The following is a 19,397-nucleotide window of genomic DNA, read 5'->3' on the forward strand; positions in this document are numbered from 1 at the left end:
GCGATCACACTTGGAATACAGTGTCCAGTTTTGGTCACAACACTTAAAAAAAGATATTGTAGAGCTGGAAAAGATGCAGAAAAGGGCAACTGAAAGGATCAAGGCACTGGAGCATCTCCGCTATGAGAGGAGGTTACAACAGCTGGGATTGTTTAGTTTGGAAAAAAGGAGGGTAAGGAGAGACATGATAGAGGTCTACAAAATGATGCATGGTGTGGAGAAGCTGGATAGGGAGACATTTTTCTCCCTCTCTCAAAATACTAGAACCCAGGGTCATCCTATGAAGCTGATTGGTGGGAGATTCTGGACAGATAAAAGGAAGGGCTTCTTCACACAGCGCATAGTTAAATTATGGAACTTGCTACCACAGGAAGTAGTAATGGCCACCAATGTGGATGGCTTTAAAAGGGGGGTGGAAAAATTCCTGGAAGGAAAGGCTATCAATGGCTACTAGTCCTGATGGCTATGTGCTACCTCCAGTACCAGAGGCAGTGAGCCTATGTACGCCAGTTGCTGGGGAACATGGGTGGGAGGGTGCTGTTGCACTCATGCCCTCCTTGTGGGTTCCTGGTCGACAGCTGGTTGGCCACTGTGTGTACAGAATGCTGGACTAGATGGACCCTTGGTCTGATCCAGCAGGGTTCTTCTTATGTTCTTAAAAGGGCAGGGCCATGTGGGACCCCAGGAGGGCCAGATTAGGCCGTCAAGCCTGAGGTTCTAAACCCCTGCTTTGAGATCTTTCCAACTTAAAGGATGTGGTTTGGGCTGCCCTCAGACCTACTCCAGTACTCAGAGGCTGGCAAGGCAATGTTTGTGGTCTTTAGGAACTCTCCCAGGCCCTGTAGACTTGTCTTCTGTTGCTTGCTGCTACAGACATTACTCCTGATACATTTCCCTAGGGCTTTGCTCAGCACCTCATGGGCTTCAAGCAGTTGTCTGCTGTGCTTTTATTTATTACATTTATATCCCGCCTTTTTTCCTCCTTAAGGAACCCAAGGTAGCGTACGTAGTCCTTCTCCTCCATTTTATCCTCACAACAACAACCCTGTGAGGTGGGCTGAGAGTCTGTGACTGGCCCAAAGTCACCCAGTGAGCTTCCATGGCCGAGTGGGGACTAGAACCTGGATCTCCCGACTCCCAGTCCAACACTCTAGCCACTACACCATACTGGCTTTCATTTCCCCCACCCCCTGAAAACCAAAGCTCAGTTTTAATGACCGCCAATTAAGAGGCAGTTCAAGTGCCAGTCTCCAACCATTTCTGCTTAATTATATTTAATATGTTGTATATTTTAGGCAAACATATTAGATCCTTAGAGAGCAATTCTGTAGTCCTTAGATGGCATCTGAGCGGCCATAGAATGCTGCTACACCACCCCCACCCCCCGCAAGGCTTACACAGCTAGATTTCAGGCAATAGTAACATTTGGGGGGGGGGAGGAATTGACAGCTTAAATCAAATCTGTCCAGGGTTCAAACATAGCCCTTTACCTTTCAAAATAACGGTCAGATGACTCTCAAAATACAGTTTGCATTGTTGCTATTGTTATTTGCAAAAACAGCCACTGGTTGTGTCAGCCTGGTAGCATCACAAGCAAGCATGTAACCATCTTTCTGTAAATCCAGCCAGTGTCGATGAACTCTAAATATTAGAGGGTTATAATTCTTATGAGCCTCTTCAGTGATATGGCAGCTTAATAAATGCGGCAAATCCTCAGGTACCCCTGGCAGTTCTATGAGACTTCAAACACTTTGAAACTGATTTAGGTTTTGCTGTTCTAGAGATTTCCTTAGACACAGTTGCCTGTACACCTAGAAGGTCAGCACAACATAGTGAAAAGAACAGCAACATTTAATAATTAGAGACAGCTTAAAATTAGGTTCAAATCAAGGACATTCTTGATTATCAGAGACACTTGGGAGCTAAGATGAGGGGAGCAACCAAAACGTTAACCCTAAAATTGAAGCTATTTTCCCACTTGGCATTTTACATTTTATGTGCCTGTTATTTTCTACTGCAAAACCTATTTAATTAATTTTATTAAATTTGTAGACCATTCTGTAGCAGAGCTCAGGATAGTTAATAATAAATTGAAATCAATCAAACCATAAAATCAATAAAACACATCTAACTGCAAAAATAAATAACGCCAGCAAGGGTTAAAAAGTGATTAACCAGCTTAAAATCTAACTTAAAGGGGGGGGGGGGAAAGCTGTCTGAAAACTTACATTGGCTAGAATGTATGTTTGATTTTTGAATGACTCTCTTCTGCTTTCTGTCTTGCATTGACAGTATTCACACATGCACACAAAGAACAGAAGGGAACCTCAAAGGCATTTCTAGTGTCCTGTGTGAAAGCACCTTGGGGATGAACCAGTTCATTTGCTAATCTCTTTTAGGAACTAAGGTTCAATCCAAAGTATGGCCTGGAACTCTTTCTCTCCTGGAAAAATCAGCTCTGCCTTCATTACTAGTGCATGCTGGGAGACATATCACTTGTTGGTGGCAGATAGAGCCAACTGCACAAAGTCTTGTTTGTTTGGGATTTTCTTTTCTTTCTTTTTTTAAGCTTACTTTCCCCTAGCAGGACTCAGGCTTAAACCTGTCACTGCCCCCAAACTGTTTTTACAAAAAAATGTGGGGCAATTAGGATCTGCTTTGCAAACATTCTTGGCGGAATTAAGAGGCAATTGGCACAACTCCTCCAGTAATCCCTTTACAAGCCTTTATGAACACAACACAATAGGCTGTTTACAGATTTACTTATAGACAAGGAGTGTTAACAGGCCTGTAGGAAAATTCAGGTAATTGAGGCTTTTGTCTTTCAATGAGCCCCCATAGCTGTCAACGCTGCCATTCCTCACATTTCTTTAACTGTGTATTTTGACAAGGGCTTTTGTCCCATTGACAACAGCTGCGTGGGAGGTGAAGATGTGGAGAGTTTTCTGCTCTCCTCACCCCCACCTTTTAAATTCCTCCACGGTTGACATTCTGTAAGGAAAGCCTTGTGTGTGCTAACTTGTTGCATGGCTAAAAGCAGAAAACCTTTGCCTCTTTAAAAATCATTTTTGATGGTGCTGCTTCTCCATTTAGAGAAGTACAGATGAAGCGGATTTGCCAAATGAGAACGTGGGAGTCAGGCCTTGTGGCAGTCTTCAGCGGGGGCCCAGGAATGATGCTGCCAATAGCCCCCCTACCTCTTCCTCCATTACCTGCTAGTAGCCTTCGCCGTGTCCTCCTCCTCCTCTCTCACAGTCGCCTTCTCCACTTCACCCACTTGCAGCTTCCACCTCTACCACCATTTCCATGGCCACCTCCCTCTTCCCAAAAAGGTTTCCCAGGGAGGCAGCAGCACTTTTGAATGGCAGTGCAGCTAGTGCTTGGCTCTGCTCTGCCCCTGCCGCCTGCCATCTTAAACTACCCCAAATGGAATTTATTTATTTATTTATTTATTTATTTATTTATTTATTCGCCCATCTGGCTGGTCACCCAGCCACTCTGGGTGATGTACAATAATAGAAACAGTTTAAAACAATAAAATTCTACATTAAAAACATCATATTTCTAAAAATACCCTAACCCACTCCAAATGCCTGCCTGAACAACCACGTTTTTAATGCGTGGCAGAAGCTCATTAAAGAGGGGGCATGGCAGAGTTCCCTAGGGAGGGAGTTCTACAGAGTGGGGGCCTGACACATCCCCCAAATGGAATGCCTCAGAGGAGCGTGGTGGTGAGGGGTTGAGTATCTGTTGCTCCAAGAGCAGCACTTTTGAATAGGAGCCAAGTCAGTGTTTGGTTCCACTTCGCGACTGACATCTTAGGGGTTGGTGTGGTCAGGGATGGGCCCTTCTGAGCCCATGGGCCATTGGCATCTGCCCCGCCATGCTGACCCAGGCGGGTTGGCAGTGGTGACTTCAGTACACTATAGCAGATGCTTACCTGTAAGATAGAAAGGTAATCTCTTATTGATTATCTATAATCTTAACTAAAAATAAAGTTAAACTGAACTGGTAGTTTTGCTCCCCTTCTTTTGAAAAACAATTACTTTGTCTTTTTTAATGTTCAGGATTTTTGAGGTGAATATTTCAAAAATGGAAAATTTCCCTTCAGTGGTATTGAAAACTTCCCATTTCACACTTGATGAAAATGCATTAAAAAGTGAACAGTTTCTCCAAATTTGTGCAGTGTTTTTTTTACTCACTACCTTTTGGAAAATCACAAATCCTATAAGATTCTACCATCCCTTTGAAGTTTGCTGCCTGTACATAAACTACATCTATGGCAAGAAGTATGTGTGTGTGTGCGTGCGCGCACGCGCGCCCCCGCATTTCTGTAAAATTTTTAGTGTCCCCTCTTCCTACATAAATAAGAATAGCTATTTATATATAATAGAAAAGTTGCCTAGACCTGAAGCATTCTTATGTGTCCTGTTTTAAATGTGTGTTTAACATTAAATACCACGCTTGCTAGTGTCCCCAGAATGTCTTTAAAGTGAGATGTCCATTTGGCGGTGGTGGTAGAAGCAGAGAACAATTTGTTCTTGTCCCTTGGCAAGACATTTGTGTATAGAGTGCCCTAAAAAAGAAGATAATTCTTCAAAGAATTATGGTATGGGTGGGCAACTTTTGACTCTCCAGATGTTTGGGCCTACAACTCCCATCAGCCCGAGCCAGCATAGCTAATGGCAAAGGATGCTGGGAGTAGTAGGCCCAAACATCTGGAGGGTGATAAATTGCCCACCCCTGGATTATGGGATAGCTTCACAGCAAAGGAAATCCAGGACTAATTACTCCTGCACTAAATTGTAGTCTGAAAACAGCACAGAATTGGGAGCAGATCAAGTCCCCTTTAGTCTTGCTTGCGTTACAAGGTATACACGAATGTGCTTAGACAGTACAACAGATTTCCCTCCTTTTACTCCCACTAAGGGATGCTCCAGACTTTTTTTTTTTTTAATCAACACCAATCATAAGAATGGTTAACACTGTGCATGCTAGTTCCACTGCCAAAACATGCCTTTAGGTAAATGTGCAAGTAAAAAGAGTGAAACTGACACACAGATAAGGGCTGGTAGGTTTTAATGGGAAATTGACAGGTCTTTCAGTCCATTTGGATAGAAACAGGCATGTGGAATAGTCCTCAGAGGAGAACCAGTGTAGATGTGAAAAATCCAGTCTCTTTGCCCCTAGTTGCTAGTGCTTTGATGGTGTAAAATCCAAAGTCAACTACTTCATATCTCTGTCTAAAATAATGTAACTTGAGAAGCAGTGGGCAACTGACAACAAGTGCATTCTGTAGGGAAGATATGATTCCCTGTTTAATGTAGAAGCCCACTGCTTTGGGAGTGCCAAACTTCATTTTTATTTTGCAATGGTAATGCTTTCTCATCGCCAGTCAGTGAGATGTAGGCATCCCTAAACATTCCCAAGGTGTCATTATCCTGCCATATGTACAACTGAAAACAGAAACATTTCATTTTTAAAGTCAGCAAGTGTGTTTAATGTAAAAACTACTTAAGTACACTTTTCTTTACTCCTCCTTGACTTTATAACTTTTTTCATCTAGAAATACTTTCAGAACTTTAATGTAAGATTTTAACTGCATGAAAGCAATTGCACTACAAATCAAGGAATGTCACTCTTTCCCACAGAGTAGAGAATCCAAGCGTTTACCAGGGCTCAAACAAATGGTCTGAAAGCAGATACTTAAGTTACATTGCTGAAGCTAAGCAGGTCTGGGCTTGGCCAGTGGTAGGATTAGGAATGTCCCTCGCTGGGAAATCCAGCCCTTTTTGGGCTCGCCAGATTTCTGCAGTGCCCCGAATGGTCTGAAAGCAGATACTTAAGTTACATTGCTGAAGCTAAGCAGGTCTGGGCTTGGCCAGTGGTAGGATTAGGAATGTCCCTCGCTGGGAAATCCAGCCCTTTTTGGGCTCGCCAGATTTCTGCAGTGCCCCGACTCGGTTTGCATTTGTGAGCTGAGCTGCAGATTTCTTCCTGAAATCCAGGAACTTTTTCAGGATCTTTTTTTAAAACATAAATAACAATTTGCACAAATTGCTATTTATGTTAGAAATGAAAACCCCCAAACTGGCCCAATTTGATGCAGATTGAGTCAGGCCAGCTTACAGGAAAGAGAGTCAAAGTCCAGGGGGCTGAGCTGATAAAAGTTCGATGAGCTCCACCCCCCGGACAGATTCCTCCAACATCTGTAGGCAGGATGGGAGACTGTCTAGGAATCCTTCTTGGAGGGAGAGTGGGATGCCAGTGTAATCAACCAAATTCTGAATACGTATTTTTCTAATCCTCGGTGTTCGCTGTCTTTCTGAACCTTCCACAGAGATTCCATTTCTAGATGTCATGGTTGTTGATGGATCCAACTCCCATAAATGTTCTTTGCAGCAGACATTTTAGACATTAAATTAGATATTGGATGACAAAGATGGCATTCTCATCCAGGGCCATGTATAGCAGAGGGCCATCAGGGCCTTCTACCAGGAAGAGAGTCTGTGGAGATTGCCGCTTTCCAACTCCAGTTCTCTGGTAGGCTCCAATACAACTGCTTGGGTCTCTGAGCTCACAGGTAGTGCAGCCTGATGACAACGGTTAACAGTGGCAGACTCCCAGCTGGCCCACGCTTTCTGAAAGTTCAGCCAGCTGCAACGCTGCAGTGCTGTTGATCCTCGTCACCTCACGGTGCTGCTGTGAACGACCCAAATGGTCATGTTGGAGTTTGGAGGATGGTTTGGAGCCAGAATGGCAGTGCTGTGTGGCATCCAGAGAACCTGGGAGAGAGAAGGGGTTGGGAGAGGAGGAGGGCCAGCCCAAATTCCTGAGTTGGGGAAGGGGAAGCGGTGCGACAGTCTGGGAGAGGCTGTCAAATGATGGTTGGCTGAGCTATTTGTCACTCAGCCAATGGCTGCCTCTGCTCATAGGAGGAGAATTCTTGCCTTCTACAGGGATGGTCAGGATCAGAGTACTGTAAAAATAGTATGCCCTTGCCATAAAGCTTCAGAGCAGGGTAGAAAGAGGAACTGGAAGATTTAGGAAGATCATCACCTGGATTTGGAATATCTGATTTTAGTTGAGTCGTACACATAGAAATATTTATTTTTGTTTGTCCTGAACCAACTGAAAATTAATTTTATTTGATGACACCAAATTCTAGTGTTTGGAGAGAGAGAATAAATCTCCACTTTAGTCCTCATTTTATAAACTTCTGCTGTGACCCCGTTATTTAGGAATGAAACTAAAGCCTTTCCTTGCAGGAAAACACTCCAGCTCTCTGATCATTTTAGTTAATATTTTATGTAACCTTTCTAGTTGTGTTACACCCATTTTGAATGAGATAGCAGGACTACACTAAATACTTTAAATGGATATGCCATAGTCTCATGTAATGGTAATTAAATGGGCATACCATAGTATTATATGATACTGTTTTATTTTAAGGCCCTTTAAAAGGGGCTTTAAAATAAAATATTTTATTTGTTTTTATGTTGCTCGGTCAGCCAATTTAGAGAGATTCTTCTAAAGCTCCTTCTTGGGACTTTGTTATCCTGAATAATTTGTGTCATTTGCATACTTCACTGCTGCGAACTGTTCCTCACCTGTAACTCCAAGTAATTTCTAAACAAATTAAATAACCCTGATCCCAAAACAGATTCTTGAGGGTGCACTCACTGAATGTTAAAATCTGTTCTCAGCCTCCTCTGTGTGTGTGTGTGTTTTAAACTAGTTACTTATCCATAAGAAGAATGTTTGCCTTATTTCATGACTGACAAGCTAGCTTAGGAATCTTTGATGAGGGACATTGTAAAGTGCATTTTTTGCAGCCCACATATTTATAAAATTTATATGTTTATTTAATGAATTTATATCCTACCCTTCCAAAAGGTCAGTGCAGATAATGTCTCTCTACCAGAAAAACACTATCTATATGCTTGCGAATATTCTCAAAGAATTCAAAATGCTTCGTTAGGCCAGGTTTCCCTTTGTTGAAGCCATGCTGATCCTTCTTCAGTGAGTCTTCTTCTTGTATATGCAGATTATGTTGCAGATCAATATACAGAAACTGCATACAAGTAAATGTGTATGTTGTTATACTTCCTTCTGTTGCTGCTACATTTATGAGGCCCTCAGTGCTGATAAAGTTTTGAGCTGTATTATGTAACAGATATGTGTAATTTCTGTATCTTTTTAAAGGTCTTATGAGTCTTTTTCTTTCTTTTCAATCTACAGTGTGACAGCGAGAGTGACATTGACGATAAGGTAAGGCCAAATGTCCCTTCCTTTAAAAAAAAAAAAAAATCTTCTGGCCTCCCAACACTTGAAAAGTAAGAGGAAACTCAAAATAAAATAATACTTTCCATCTGCTTTGATGTCATATTTTAGAAAAATTAATTGCTGGACCTTAAATGCTTTGGTTCAGCCACACAAGATGTCTTTCACCTTGAGCGTAGCTATGCCCACACACACAACAGGGCTTGCTGTTGCTAACATGATCTGTTTCTTGATTAATGTGCCCTGATCAGAGAAGTACTGAAGTACTGTGCTAGCACTCCTATCATCTGATTTTGGAGAAAGACTTCCCTCAGTAACTGCTTGAAAGGCAATATTTTATTTATAATGACTTTTGAACATGTCAGTTTTTTAATGGGCTTAGAAGATGGACAACCAGTAACCTACCTTTGCAGATGATGCTGTAACTGTCAGAGTATATTTTGTGCACACACATCTATCATGCAGCAATGATTTTTCTGACCTTTTTGCTTGATACCTACATCATTGGGAGATTGCAGTCAGATGTTTGCAACAGAAAGAGATGCATGTATGGATTCTTGTTTTAACCCAGTGACCTCCACTGGCATACAAACCCTTCACCTATGGAAGAAGCAACCTTAATTAGCACCACTTAACTCCAAAGTACTCCCATTGACTGTAATAGGACTGTTCACTATATTGCATTGTGAACTACAGCCAGAAGTTGTGTTAAAAGAACATTTTATAGCCTGGTCATTGCCTTCAAGTTCAACAGATATCAGTATTTGGTTCCGTCTTGGGATGGGTCCTAGCTGAGATCACTGTGGATGAAATTCAGACACCGGTACAATTATTCCCCAAATAACTATTGCCCTCTGTTGTGTAACCCACGTGTATTGGTCGTGCGTGTGATGTGTAACTGAACCCAAGCAGTATGTAAGTTGTTACAGTCAGTAACAGCTCAGGCTGTTGTACTGGTATATTAGCAGTACATCAGTGCAGGGATGTAGCACCTCGGCCTGTGAGCCAAATCCAGCCCTTTGGGGTTCCCTTGGGCCCATCCCCTTTCCCCCAACTCCCAATCATTTGGTGGTTTCCTGACTTTTGTGCAGCTTCCCCCATTCTAAAAAAATTGAAATGCTTCTAAGAGCAGTAAGAGCTTTAAGTTCAAATATGCTGGTATTTTGGTCTGCCCTGTGTTGCCTTCGGCCTTGCCCACCCCTAGAATGTGGCCTCTGAGAGCTTCTCTAGAATTGAATTTGGCCCTTGGAATTAGAGAGGTTCAACACCCCCGCATTCCTGTGTTTGTACTAGTGCAGATATAAAAGGTAAAGGTGTCCCCAGCCAGTCGTGTCTGACTCTAGGGGGTGGTGCTCATCTCCATTTCTAAGCCGAAGAGCCAGCGCTGTCCGAAGACGCTTCCGTGGTCATGTGGCCAGCATGACTGAACACCCAGGTGCACGGAACGCCGTCACCTTTCCTGCCGAAGCGGTACCTATTTATCTACTTGCAATTTCTTGCTTTCGAACTGCTAGGTTGGCAGGAGCTGGGACTGAAGACGGGAGCTCGCTCCGTCACGCGGCACTCGGGTCTCGAACTGCTGTCCTGCCGACCTTCCTGTCTGCAGTTCAGCGTCTTAACCACTAAGCCACCGAGGCCACTAGTGCAGATATAGGCAGAGGTAAAACTTCAATGGGCTTTTCCATGGAATGGTTAATCCTCCTGCTTACTAGAACCTTCAGCATTCTGTTCTCAAGTATATAAGAGCCAGAAAGCTTATGCCGCAATAGATCTGTCAGAATTTCAGACAGGGTGAAAAATATTGTAAATAAATGAATACATGTTTATATCACATGGTGTAAGTTGGTTTTTCGGTTAAGCCAAGTATGGGCAGCCTGGGCTCCATGATCCTGGGAATTCCAAGGTTCTTTGGAGTTCCAGTTCATATTCTTAAATAGATGGGCATGTTCTAGAGAAAGTTGGGCTGACTCAAGTCTCAGGTGGTGGTGGTGGTGGTGGTGTCGGTTTTTAATGGTGCTCACATTCATAGTTAAAAACATTTAAACCCCATTGATTTCAATGCATTTTAAGCATTCCCGACTTTCCCTGGATCATGCACCACCTTACTCGTTGTCAGCGTTACAAAGATAATTTCAAATGTGTGATGGCGAATGCTCTGAGGAACCCTCAGTGCTGTACAAGTGATCTGCAACAAGTTTAAATCATAGAAAAGGTTTAACCAAATGTTGAGGTATACAAATGAGAGAATGCGGAAATTTTGCACATTTCCAAATTTAGATTTGGGTTGCCATTTGGCTTACAGACATATAAAAACAATTCAACTTGACTTTGCTGAAACCACAGGAGGTAAACATACCACAAATTCAAGAAGATATGCGGAAAGCCTACTCTAATAAAGCGGATCTTCATCCCCACATCTGTTAAAAATCAGAAAAATGTGTCTTGCTGTTCAGCCTTCCACTACCTTCTCTTCAGTGTCTTGTTGAATGCTTAAATTTGCCCCAAATAAAACCACAGATGTGTTTTGACACACAGGCTGTGAGACCAAGGGCTGGATTAAGCAACAACGTCCTCTGCTGTAGTGTGTGCTGGTATTTATTTGGGGGGCTTCATAGTCAAGTTGGAAAGATTGCTGCCACTATTGGCTGAGGCAAAACAGGAAGGGGAGCTGGTGGACCTAAGTCCATAACCATGCTGCACCTGTGTGAAGGGTTATAATGGTCTATGCCAGCCTGAATCAGTTACATTATTGTGGTGCCCAATGTCTGCAGTGGGCAAAAGAGAATGCTCACTGTCTCCCAGCAATGGTGCCTGAACTCTCCCCTTGTTTGTTTTTCCTTTTATTTATTTAAATTATATATCACATCTTTGTTAAAATATCCTACAAGGTTGTCAGTAAAGCCCACCATAGTTTGGGCTCTTGCTTCCTATATTAATCCCCCTGTGTGTTGAGATCATCAAATGAGGCTCTCCTCCAGATTCCCCCCACCATTTCAAGTAAGGTAGGTGTCATCCAGAGACAGGGCCTTCTCAGTGATGGCACCCCATTTGTGGAACTCTGTCACTGTAGGGGTTCACCTGGAGCCCACTTTGCTATCTTTAATGTACCAGGCAAAAGTAACAGGCTTTTAAAGATTTATGCTTTGGCTCCTTAATCTGATGCTTTTGTTTATTTATTTGTTTGTTTGTTTATTACATTTCTATACTGCCCAATAGCCAAAGCTCTCTGGGAGGGTCACACAAATCTGTTGGCTTTTATTGTTTGCGTTTTTGTGTTTAGATTGTCTTAACTTTATTGTGTGATTCTGTTGTGAGCCACTCTGGAAGCTGTTGGTTGAAGGGCAGTATAGAAATGCTTAAAATAAATAGAAATGCAGTGTAGAAGTGCTTAAAATAAATACAAGTCCCTTGTAATACAATAAAAACATAAGAAGAAGAAATTTACACAGCAGCATCAACAGGAGATGAAATCTAAATAAACAGACTGCTAAAAGCAACACCCAGCATTAGTCACCCATTAAAAGCCCTGGAGAATGAAAAGATCTTAACCTGTCATCTAAATGATAAGTGTTGGTGTCTGCCAAACATCTTAGTGGATGCTTGGTAGTGATAGCGAATGACACCAGGTTGCCACACAGGTAGCTTGGTTGCCACACAGGTAGCTGATCTGGTGGAGTTAAAGTTTGTGCAATAAAACGCTTCCTCTGTCTTTATGTCTTTCCATATTGTTCTTTACAGTGTATATTTCAGCTTTCTATCTGCCCTGTCTAGAATCATGTTATCAGAGGGCGGCGTTACACGGGCGAACAAGGTGGGACTCAATTCCCTTGTATTATTTCTGACGCGGGAATCAGTATTTCTCGCATTCGCCCAATCAAAGAAGGCAAAAAAGCAATCATTTAGAAAAACTACTTAAAAGATCTGCCAGTCAATGCTCAGATGAAGTTGTAAGTGACATGTAGTTTTAGTATACAGCTATGCTATTAATGATTATCTAAATTACACTGGGTAGGCCCGGCTAGCAGCATTACATTTGAGACTGACGTTTGTTAGATTAGGTTTGACTTCACCTTGTAGTGAAGAAATTGAAATCTGAACAACATTGATTAGCTTTCAGAATGCGGGATCTGAGGTTACCTTCAGAGGAAGCTGCATTGCGTATGGCTGGTAACCCAACTGTTCTTCTCAGCAAAGAGAAGAATATTATCATTCTGTACAAATAATATTTGAGACACACACACACACAGAGGCTGTCATGCTTCTTTTCAACTGATGTACTAACCACAACGAGACTTTGCAAAGAGAGAGAGCGCATCCCTTTGTCCTCTCTCTGTATTTCTTCCTTGATCTGTAAAGACATGAAGCGAGGCATCAGTTTCATTAAGTAGATCTCTTCCTATAAACAGGACTATATTTCATGGCAGCAAAGACAAATGCATGCTTCGCATCACTGTTCACCAAAGTGGAGGGAGCTGTCTTCCTGGTGGGCCTGGCATTTCTACTGAGCCCTAGCCTTATTTCTTGGATGCAGGCGTGTGTTGGAAGGTGTTGCTAATGTGCCACGTCAGGTGTGCCTGCCAAAGGCCACATACTGCACTTACTGTATTCTTGGGGACCTTAGATAATAACTTCTCCGAGACTGAGATTTGATGTTTACAAAGAAAACCAATGCAGGCTTGGAGACTTTTGATGTCTCAGGTCCCATTACACATTGCAGCCAAACCATTCTACGATTCGTATCCTCCTTAGAGTGCCCTCTGTCTTTTCTTAGTCCAGTGTAATAAAGTCTGGGATAGCTGGGTCCATTAGCACTCGTGCTACCTTGGAATACTAGCCAGGATCAGTTAATGGACTCCTAATTACAGTATTAAGATTTTATTCCACCTGACCATCAGTGTCAGATCTCCTCCACAGGTGTGCACTTCTATTCAATTCCCCTTTTATTTTCTTTAAGAAAATAAAACAGAATGACAGAGGGGGAAAGCAGCTGAGCTTTCTTGTTTTGAGAGAAGCTTAGTATCCCCACAAAGCTAATATTCACAAGGTTAGTAACATCATCCTGGGCGTATTTTTGTTTATGTCGCATTTATTGAAGGGTACAGACTATGATGCCACTATGATGCTGCTATGGATTATGATGCCACTCTGATGCCATAGTTCAAACCACCCTGTGCTGGGTGGTTCGAACTACGAGATCTTTTTAAATTTTCCTCTTTTTTTTTAGTGGGAGGGGTTTTTTTAGAGGGTTTGGGTTTTTAGAGGGAGAAAAAGACAGGGACCCCAATTTGTATTAGACTATCTTCCACAGTGAGCAGCAAGTGGTGGTGGCATTACTCTGACGGCCCATAAACATTGCTACTGAAAATATATACTTCCTTTACTAGCTACAACAGCATTAACAGATAGCAATTACCCTTCATTTTCAGGAACTATAAAGTCTCCATTAATTCAAGATTTATGTAGTTATAGCATTTAGCACAGGAATAACACCACAGAGAATTGGTTTATACACATGTAATGAGAGAGCTTATGGCATACTTTAGTGAACATTAACATAATAGAGTAATATAAACCATCAACAGTTCCTCTTATTGTCTCTTACCTGCTTTAGCGTTCCGATGAAAAGTGGCAAACAGCTTGGTAATGCGCTCCGTTAAATGGCATTCTGCAAAAAGCCAAAAGTCAAGTTGCGTAAAACGAGGGAATGACTAATTCCTTCTCATCATTATTCCAAAATGTTGCTGAGACTTTTGCTAATAACAATGTTTGGAACAGTATTAACTATGAAATGTGGGATGGGGGGAGGGGAGGAACCTATTACCTTCTTTCAAAGTAACTCAACATTCGTGCTCTTTCATTCTTGTGCTCCCAACTGCTGCGAGTGAAATTATGGGTTGTCAATTTAATTGTATGGACCTAGAGCATAAGCCAGCTCTACAAATCAGGGGTTAGATATCAGGCGTTTCTTCATTTACTAAATAAGACATTGAGGAGAGAGGGGTAGGGGTGCAAATGACATTGTGTTTCTAAGTTAATTAAATGTTCACTGTGTATTTATGCTGTGGTTCGATTTTGTGTTCTAATGATGGCAGCAGAAAGCTTCAAGCAGCTAACATCTGGAGCTGGAATGAAAAATGGAGTGGATTTTGCACAGTGCTTTCCACGAAAGACTAGACTTACCATTCTCTTTGTAGCATGGTAGTGATTGCAGGGATGGGCAACTTGTGGCCCTCCAAATGTTTTGGCCTGCAACTCCCATTATCCCTCAACATTGGCTATGCTGGCTAGAGCTGATGAGAATTGTGGGCCAAAACATCCAGAGGGCCACAAACTGCCCACCCTGAATCAGAGTTTCCATCATGTCTCATTCAGACTTGCTTGGTCATAGACTTCAGTGGTCAGTTTTGAAGTCCTTTATTAGAAGAGGCATTCCCTCTGCCTTAGAAGGGGAATGCTTCTTTTAAGATGATGCTTGCTGTGAAACTTGCATGCATCATCTAAAAACATATGGACCCAGGAAGGTGCCTTATACCGAGGAAGGGCCAAACAAAACATGATGTTAAATACATATTTGCATTTCATTTGTAGGTTTTTGTTTTTAATGTAGCACTAGCAGGGATGGGAGTTGGTAATTAATGGAGTCAGGGGGGCACGGAGAGAGAATTTAGCCCTTTTCTTCCCTGCTGCAGTCCTGAGGAAAACCCCTTCTCTGAAGCTAGTGTTTGTATGTAGAGGCAATCCCTCATTGGCACCAATGAGGGATTTCCACAACACCAGATATTATCTTCGGAGGAGAGAGTTTCCTCAGGAGCACAACAGGGGAGGAAAAAGTTAAATTCCCACTCCATGCTACTCTGATCCTATTAGTTATCACCTCACCCCCACCCCAGATGAAAAAACAAATACACCTTGTCCGCATGACATGCCTGGGCATGTTGAGAGGGTTGTTTAACTCTCACATAACCCCCAATGGCCAGGTTAAGATGACATGACAACCCGCTATCGGGGGTTGCATATTCAAAATGGCGACTGGCACACACCAGAGCTTCTTGAGGGTTAATTAACCCACAGTGGGCTATTGTGTCATGTAAACTGACTCATAGACTTGGTTCGAACAACGGAACAACCTGCAGTTTAAACGAACCATGCTGTGACCGAGTGGGAGTGAGCAAGCGTGCTAGGTCCCAACCCCTCGCCTGCTCCCGCTGTTATAAACAACCCAGAGATGCTCCATCCTTGCATCATTTAGCATGATGTGCAAACCCAGAATTGTGGGTTTTTGGAGGAGGAAAAACGCAGACGTGGAACCCACAGAGCATCCCTGTGTTGTTTAGGACAGCGTGAGCACTTGGGAGCCAGCGTGCTCAGTCCCAAACAACCTGCGGTTTGCTTAACTCTGGGTTGTTGTCTCGTCCAAACCAGGCCATAGATAATGGATCTATCTATCTTGAAATCGTCTGCACAGACTGGCAGAACCTCTCCAGGGTTTTAGACAGTGATATTTGCCAGCCCTATTTCAAGATGCCAACAGTTGAAACTGGGACTTTCTACATGGAAAGCACTGAACTACTGACCTACAATAAAAAGAATAGAGGATTTTTTAAAGAACAATTGTCTTTTCTCATATGCAATATTATAGATTTGATTGACTCATCAATTGGACCTCTCAGCAGCTTTCAATATCATTGACCATGGTATCCTTTTGGATAGATTGTCTGGGTTGGGAGTTGCAGGCACTGCACTGCAGTGGTTCCGCTCCTACTTGGATGGCCGATTCCAGAAGGTGGTGCTGGGGGATTATTGCTCTGTGCCATGGCAATTATGCCATGGGGTTCCACAGGGCTCTGTTTTATCCCCCATGCTGTTCATCATCTACATGAAACCTCTCGGGGAAGTTATCTGGAGGTGTGGGCTGAGGTGCCATCAATATACGGATGACACCCAGCTCTACCTCCCTTTCTCATCAAACCCAGGTGAGGCAGTGGCTGCTCTGAATCAGTGCCTGGGCACAGTAATGGACTGAATGAGGGCCAATAAACTGAAACTCAATCCAGGCAAGACAGAGGTACTGTTAGTGGGTGGTTCGTCTGCCCAGCTAGGTGACATTCAACCTGTTCTGGAGGGGGGTGCACTCCCCCTAAAGGATCAGGATGGTAGTTTGAGGGTGCTGTTGGACCTAGAACTGTCACTTGAGACACAGGTGAACTCAGTGGCATGGAGCACTTTTTATCAGCTTAGGCTGGTATACCAACTACGCCCTTATCTGGACAGAGATAGCCTAGCTACAGTTATCCATGTGCTGATAACCTCTCGTCTGGATTACTGCAATGCATTATACATGGGGCTGCCTTTGAAAACAGTCCGGAAACTTCAGCTAGTCCAAAATAGGGCAGTAAGACAGTTAACAGGGACTGGCCAACAAGATCACATCACGCCAGTACTTTTCCAGCTGCACTGGCTGTCAGTCCATTCCCAGGCCCGATTAGTGCTGGTATTAACGTTCAAAGCCCTTAATGGCTTACGGCCAGGTTATCTGAAGGATCGCCTCCTCCCATATGTGCCTGCCTGGACCCGAAGATCATCCTCAGAGGTCCTTCTCCGTGAGCCCCTTCCAAAGGAAGTGAGGTGGGTGGCTACCAGGAAGAGGGCCTTTTTTGCTGTGGCCCCCCGGCTGTGGAATGAGCTCCCTAGAGAGGTTCACCTGACATCTACATTGTATTCCTTCCGGCACCAGGTGAAGACCTTTTTATTTTCCCAGGCATTTTAGCATTTTAGTTTCCTAGTCTTTTAGCTTTGGTTTTTAAATCTGTATTTTAAATCTCTGCATTGCTGCTAGGTTTTATTCTGGTTGTATTTTTATATTATGATTTAAATGCCTTTATATTTTATATTGTTTTATCCTGTGCTTTTTGGTTTTAGTTTTTGTGAACCTCCCAGAGAACTTCGGCTATTGGGTGGTATAGAAATGAAATGAAATAAAATAAAATAAATAAATAAAAATAATTAGCTAAACTTAGGAGTAATTTTCTAAAATTCCTTTAATTGTATACCCACTCTCTAGGCCATGAGCTGCCAGTGCTCCTTTAGGGTAACATGGAAGAACTTTTATCTTATAGAAAATAATTGTTTTCCCCACTGGCACAGCCTCTGTATTACATTCCAAACACAATCTTTCACCCATCAAAAGCAAGCTTCAGGCATCTTTTACTTTCAAAGCTTTGCCATTTTTCTTCCTTTATTTTATAACTTCTTCTCTGTTGTCTTTGAAGTCCAAGCCTTATGATACCAGTTGCTGTTGACACAAGAAAGAGCTACGGGGAAGAGCTGTAGCTCAGTGGTAGAACACCTGCCTTGCCTGCAAAAGGCCCATGTTCGAGTCCTGGCATTTAGACTCCTGTCTGAAAACCTGGAGAACTGCTGCCAGTCAAAGCACAAAATACAGAGGTAGATGGGCCAGTGGGTCTGACTTGGTGTAAGGCACTGTGCTGTGTCTCATTACCAGATGGTGCTCTAAAGACATCATTTCCCCAGTTCTCATATTTGTGCTTGAACAGTAAAGTGCATGCTTTCCTCTCTCTGCTTCTTCCAGGCACCTTGGTAAGCATTTCCTGTTCTCTTATTTCTCTAACTCTGCAATAATGTGTATATGGTTTTAGTGTCTTTATAGCCACACAAAAGGAAGAAATCACACATGGTTAAGGTATGTGATCCTCCTGAATAGAGCAGACTTGCTGGCTCCTAAAGATTAAAAAGTTGAGAACCCAGAGACATCAGCTGAAGGAAGAAACAACAAGAGTTAGAAAACTGACATCTGTTTAATGCCCGGATAAAGGTAGTTGGTTTAATAAAGAAAAGCCTTGGTTTGACAGATGTGGCAATGTATCAGTATTGAAAACAGATCTGTTCTCCTTCTTTCACAGTCACGATATTGTGTTTAGAAAAGCGTTGTAGCCTTTAGGTGACAAAAGGACTGTAAACAAGAGGAACATATTACTATAATCACTGGGAAAGGACAATATGCTATCTGGGACTCAGTTGGCCAGCATGATTGAGTGGGCAAGTGCAAGCTCAGTTATGATGGCCTTGTTTTGAAGGGAGGCTATAGTTCTGGGATGGAGCTTATATTTGGCATGGATGAGGACCTTGCTTATTGTCCTTGGCTTTTCCAGTTAAAGATTGTCAGGAAGTAGAGCTGGGAAGAATCTGAGTAGGATTGGCCATACAGGGCTGGATGGAGACTCTAGTCTGATTCCCTAGAAGGCAGCTCTTGTTGTCGCACGGCCATTTTGCTCACTGCTCAGTGGCATCCTTTCCTGACCCCAAGTTTGTGAATGGCTTGACTGCCCTCTTGCATCCATCTGGTTGTGAAATGTCTCTATACATGTGTCAATGTGGCAGGTGACACGTGTATTTGCAAGGAGGTATTCAAAGGTGGTGTCAGGGTTGGATTGGAGCCCAGAGAGCCCCAAAGCAGTTCTGATTCTGAGGAAGAGATAGAAATTGCGGGAGAGGAACCCGCGCGCTGTTCAGAGGAGCAGCCAGGGGGAGAGCCCCTCCCAGTACATATTCCTGAGAGTGATAGTGACCCTGGCAGGGAGAGGGAGGTGCAACAGCAGTTTCTGGATGCTAGGCACTGGCGCAGCGTCAAGCGAGAGATGGCAGGCACTGAGAGGAGGCGTTCAGCCCGCTTGGTGTGACAGCAACAGCGGCACCCCAATGCCCCATGGGAAAAGGGTGGACTCTGTCCTCCTAGCCCATAAGTACAGAGGTTTCCTGCCTTCCCCTCCAAATGGAGATCAACTGATTCCTAAGGTTAGAACCCCCAAGTAGGCAGCTCTCTTAAGTCTCACTCGGAGGATCAAGCAATTAGCATCTGTAAGCGTCATTAGGTTGAATGGGAATAAACCTTGGAAAAGAGCCCTATTGTCTGCATGTTGATTCTGGCTATCTGAGGATTTCAGAAGGCGGCAGGGGCGACCTCCCGACAGGTGGTATGCCACTGAATACTAGCTGCAGGGGCGCAAGAATGGGCGAAGGCCCTTTATGCCCTTCTTATGAATTTCTTGGAGGCATCTGGTTGGCCTTTGTGGGAACCACAGTGCTGTGTAGAAGAA

The 19,397-nt window shown here is 43.2% G+C and overlaps 1 protein-coding gene across 2 annotated transcripts in view; it reads left to right on the forward strand.

The window, feature by feature from the left end:
- FBRSL1 (fibrosin like 1) overlaps positions 1-19,397 on the forward strand; it is a 965,642-nt gene that overhangs the window by 660,889 nt on the left and 285,356 nt on the right. For both annotated transcript variants that reach the window (XM_084819250.1, XM_084819251.1), the window contains one exon: positions 8,242-8,271. In XM_084819250.1, the coding sequence (XP_084675376.1) occupies positions 8,242-8,271 (30 nt within the window). The remainder of the gene's footprint in view (positions 1-8,241; positions 8,272-19,397) is intronic.

The sequence above is a fragment of the Heloderma suspectum genome, chromosome 13, assembly GCF_057233095.1.
Source record: "Heloderma suspectum isolate Gila_16-S chromosome 13, 16-S_ref, whole genome shotgun sequence".
Taxonomy (NCBI): domain Eukaryota; kingdom Metazoa; phylum Chordata; class Lepidosauria; order Squamata; family Helodermatidae; genus Heloderma; species Heloderma suspectum.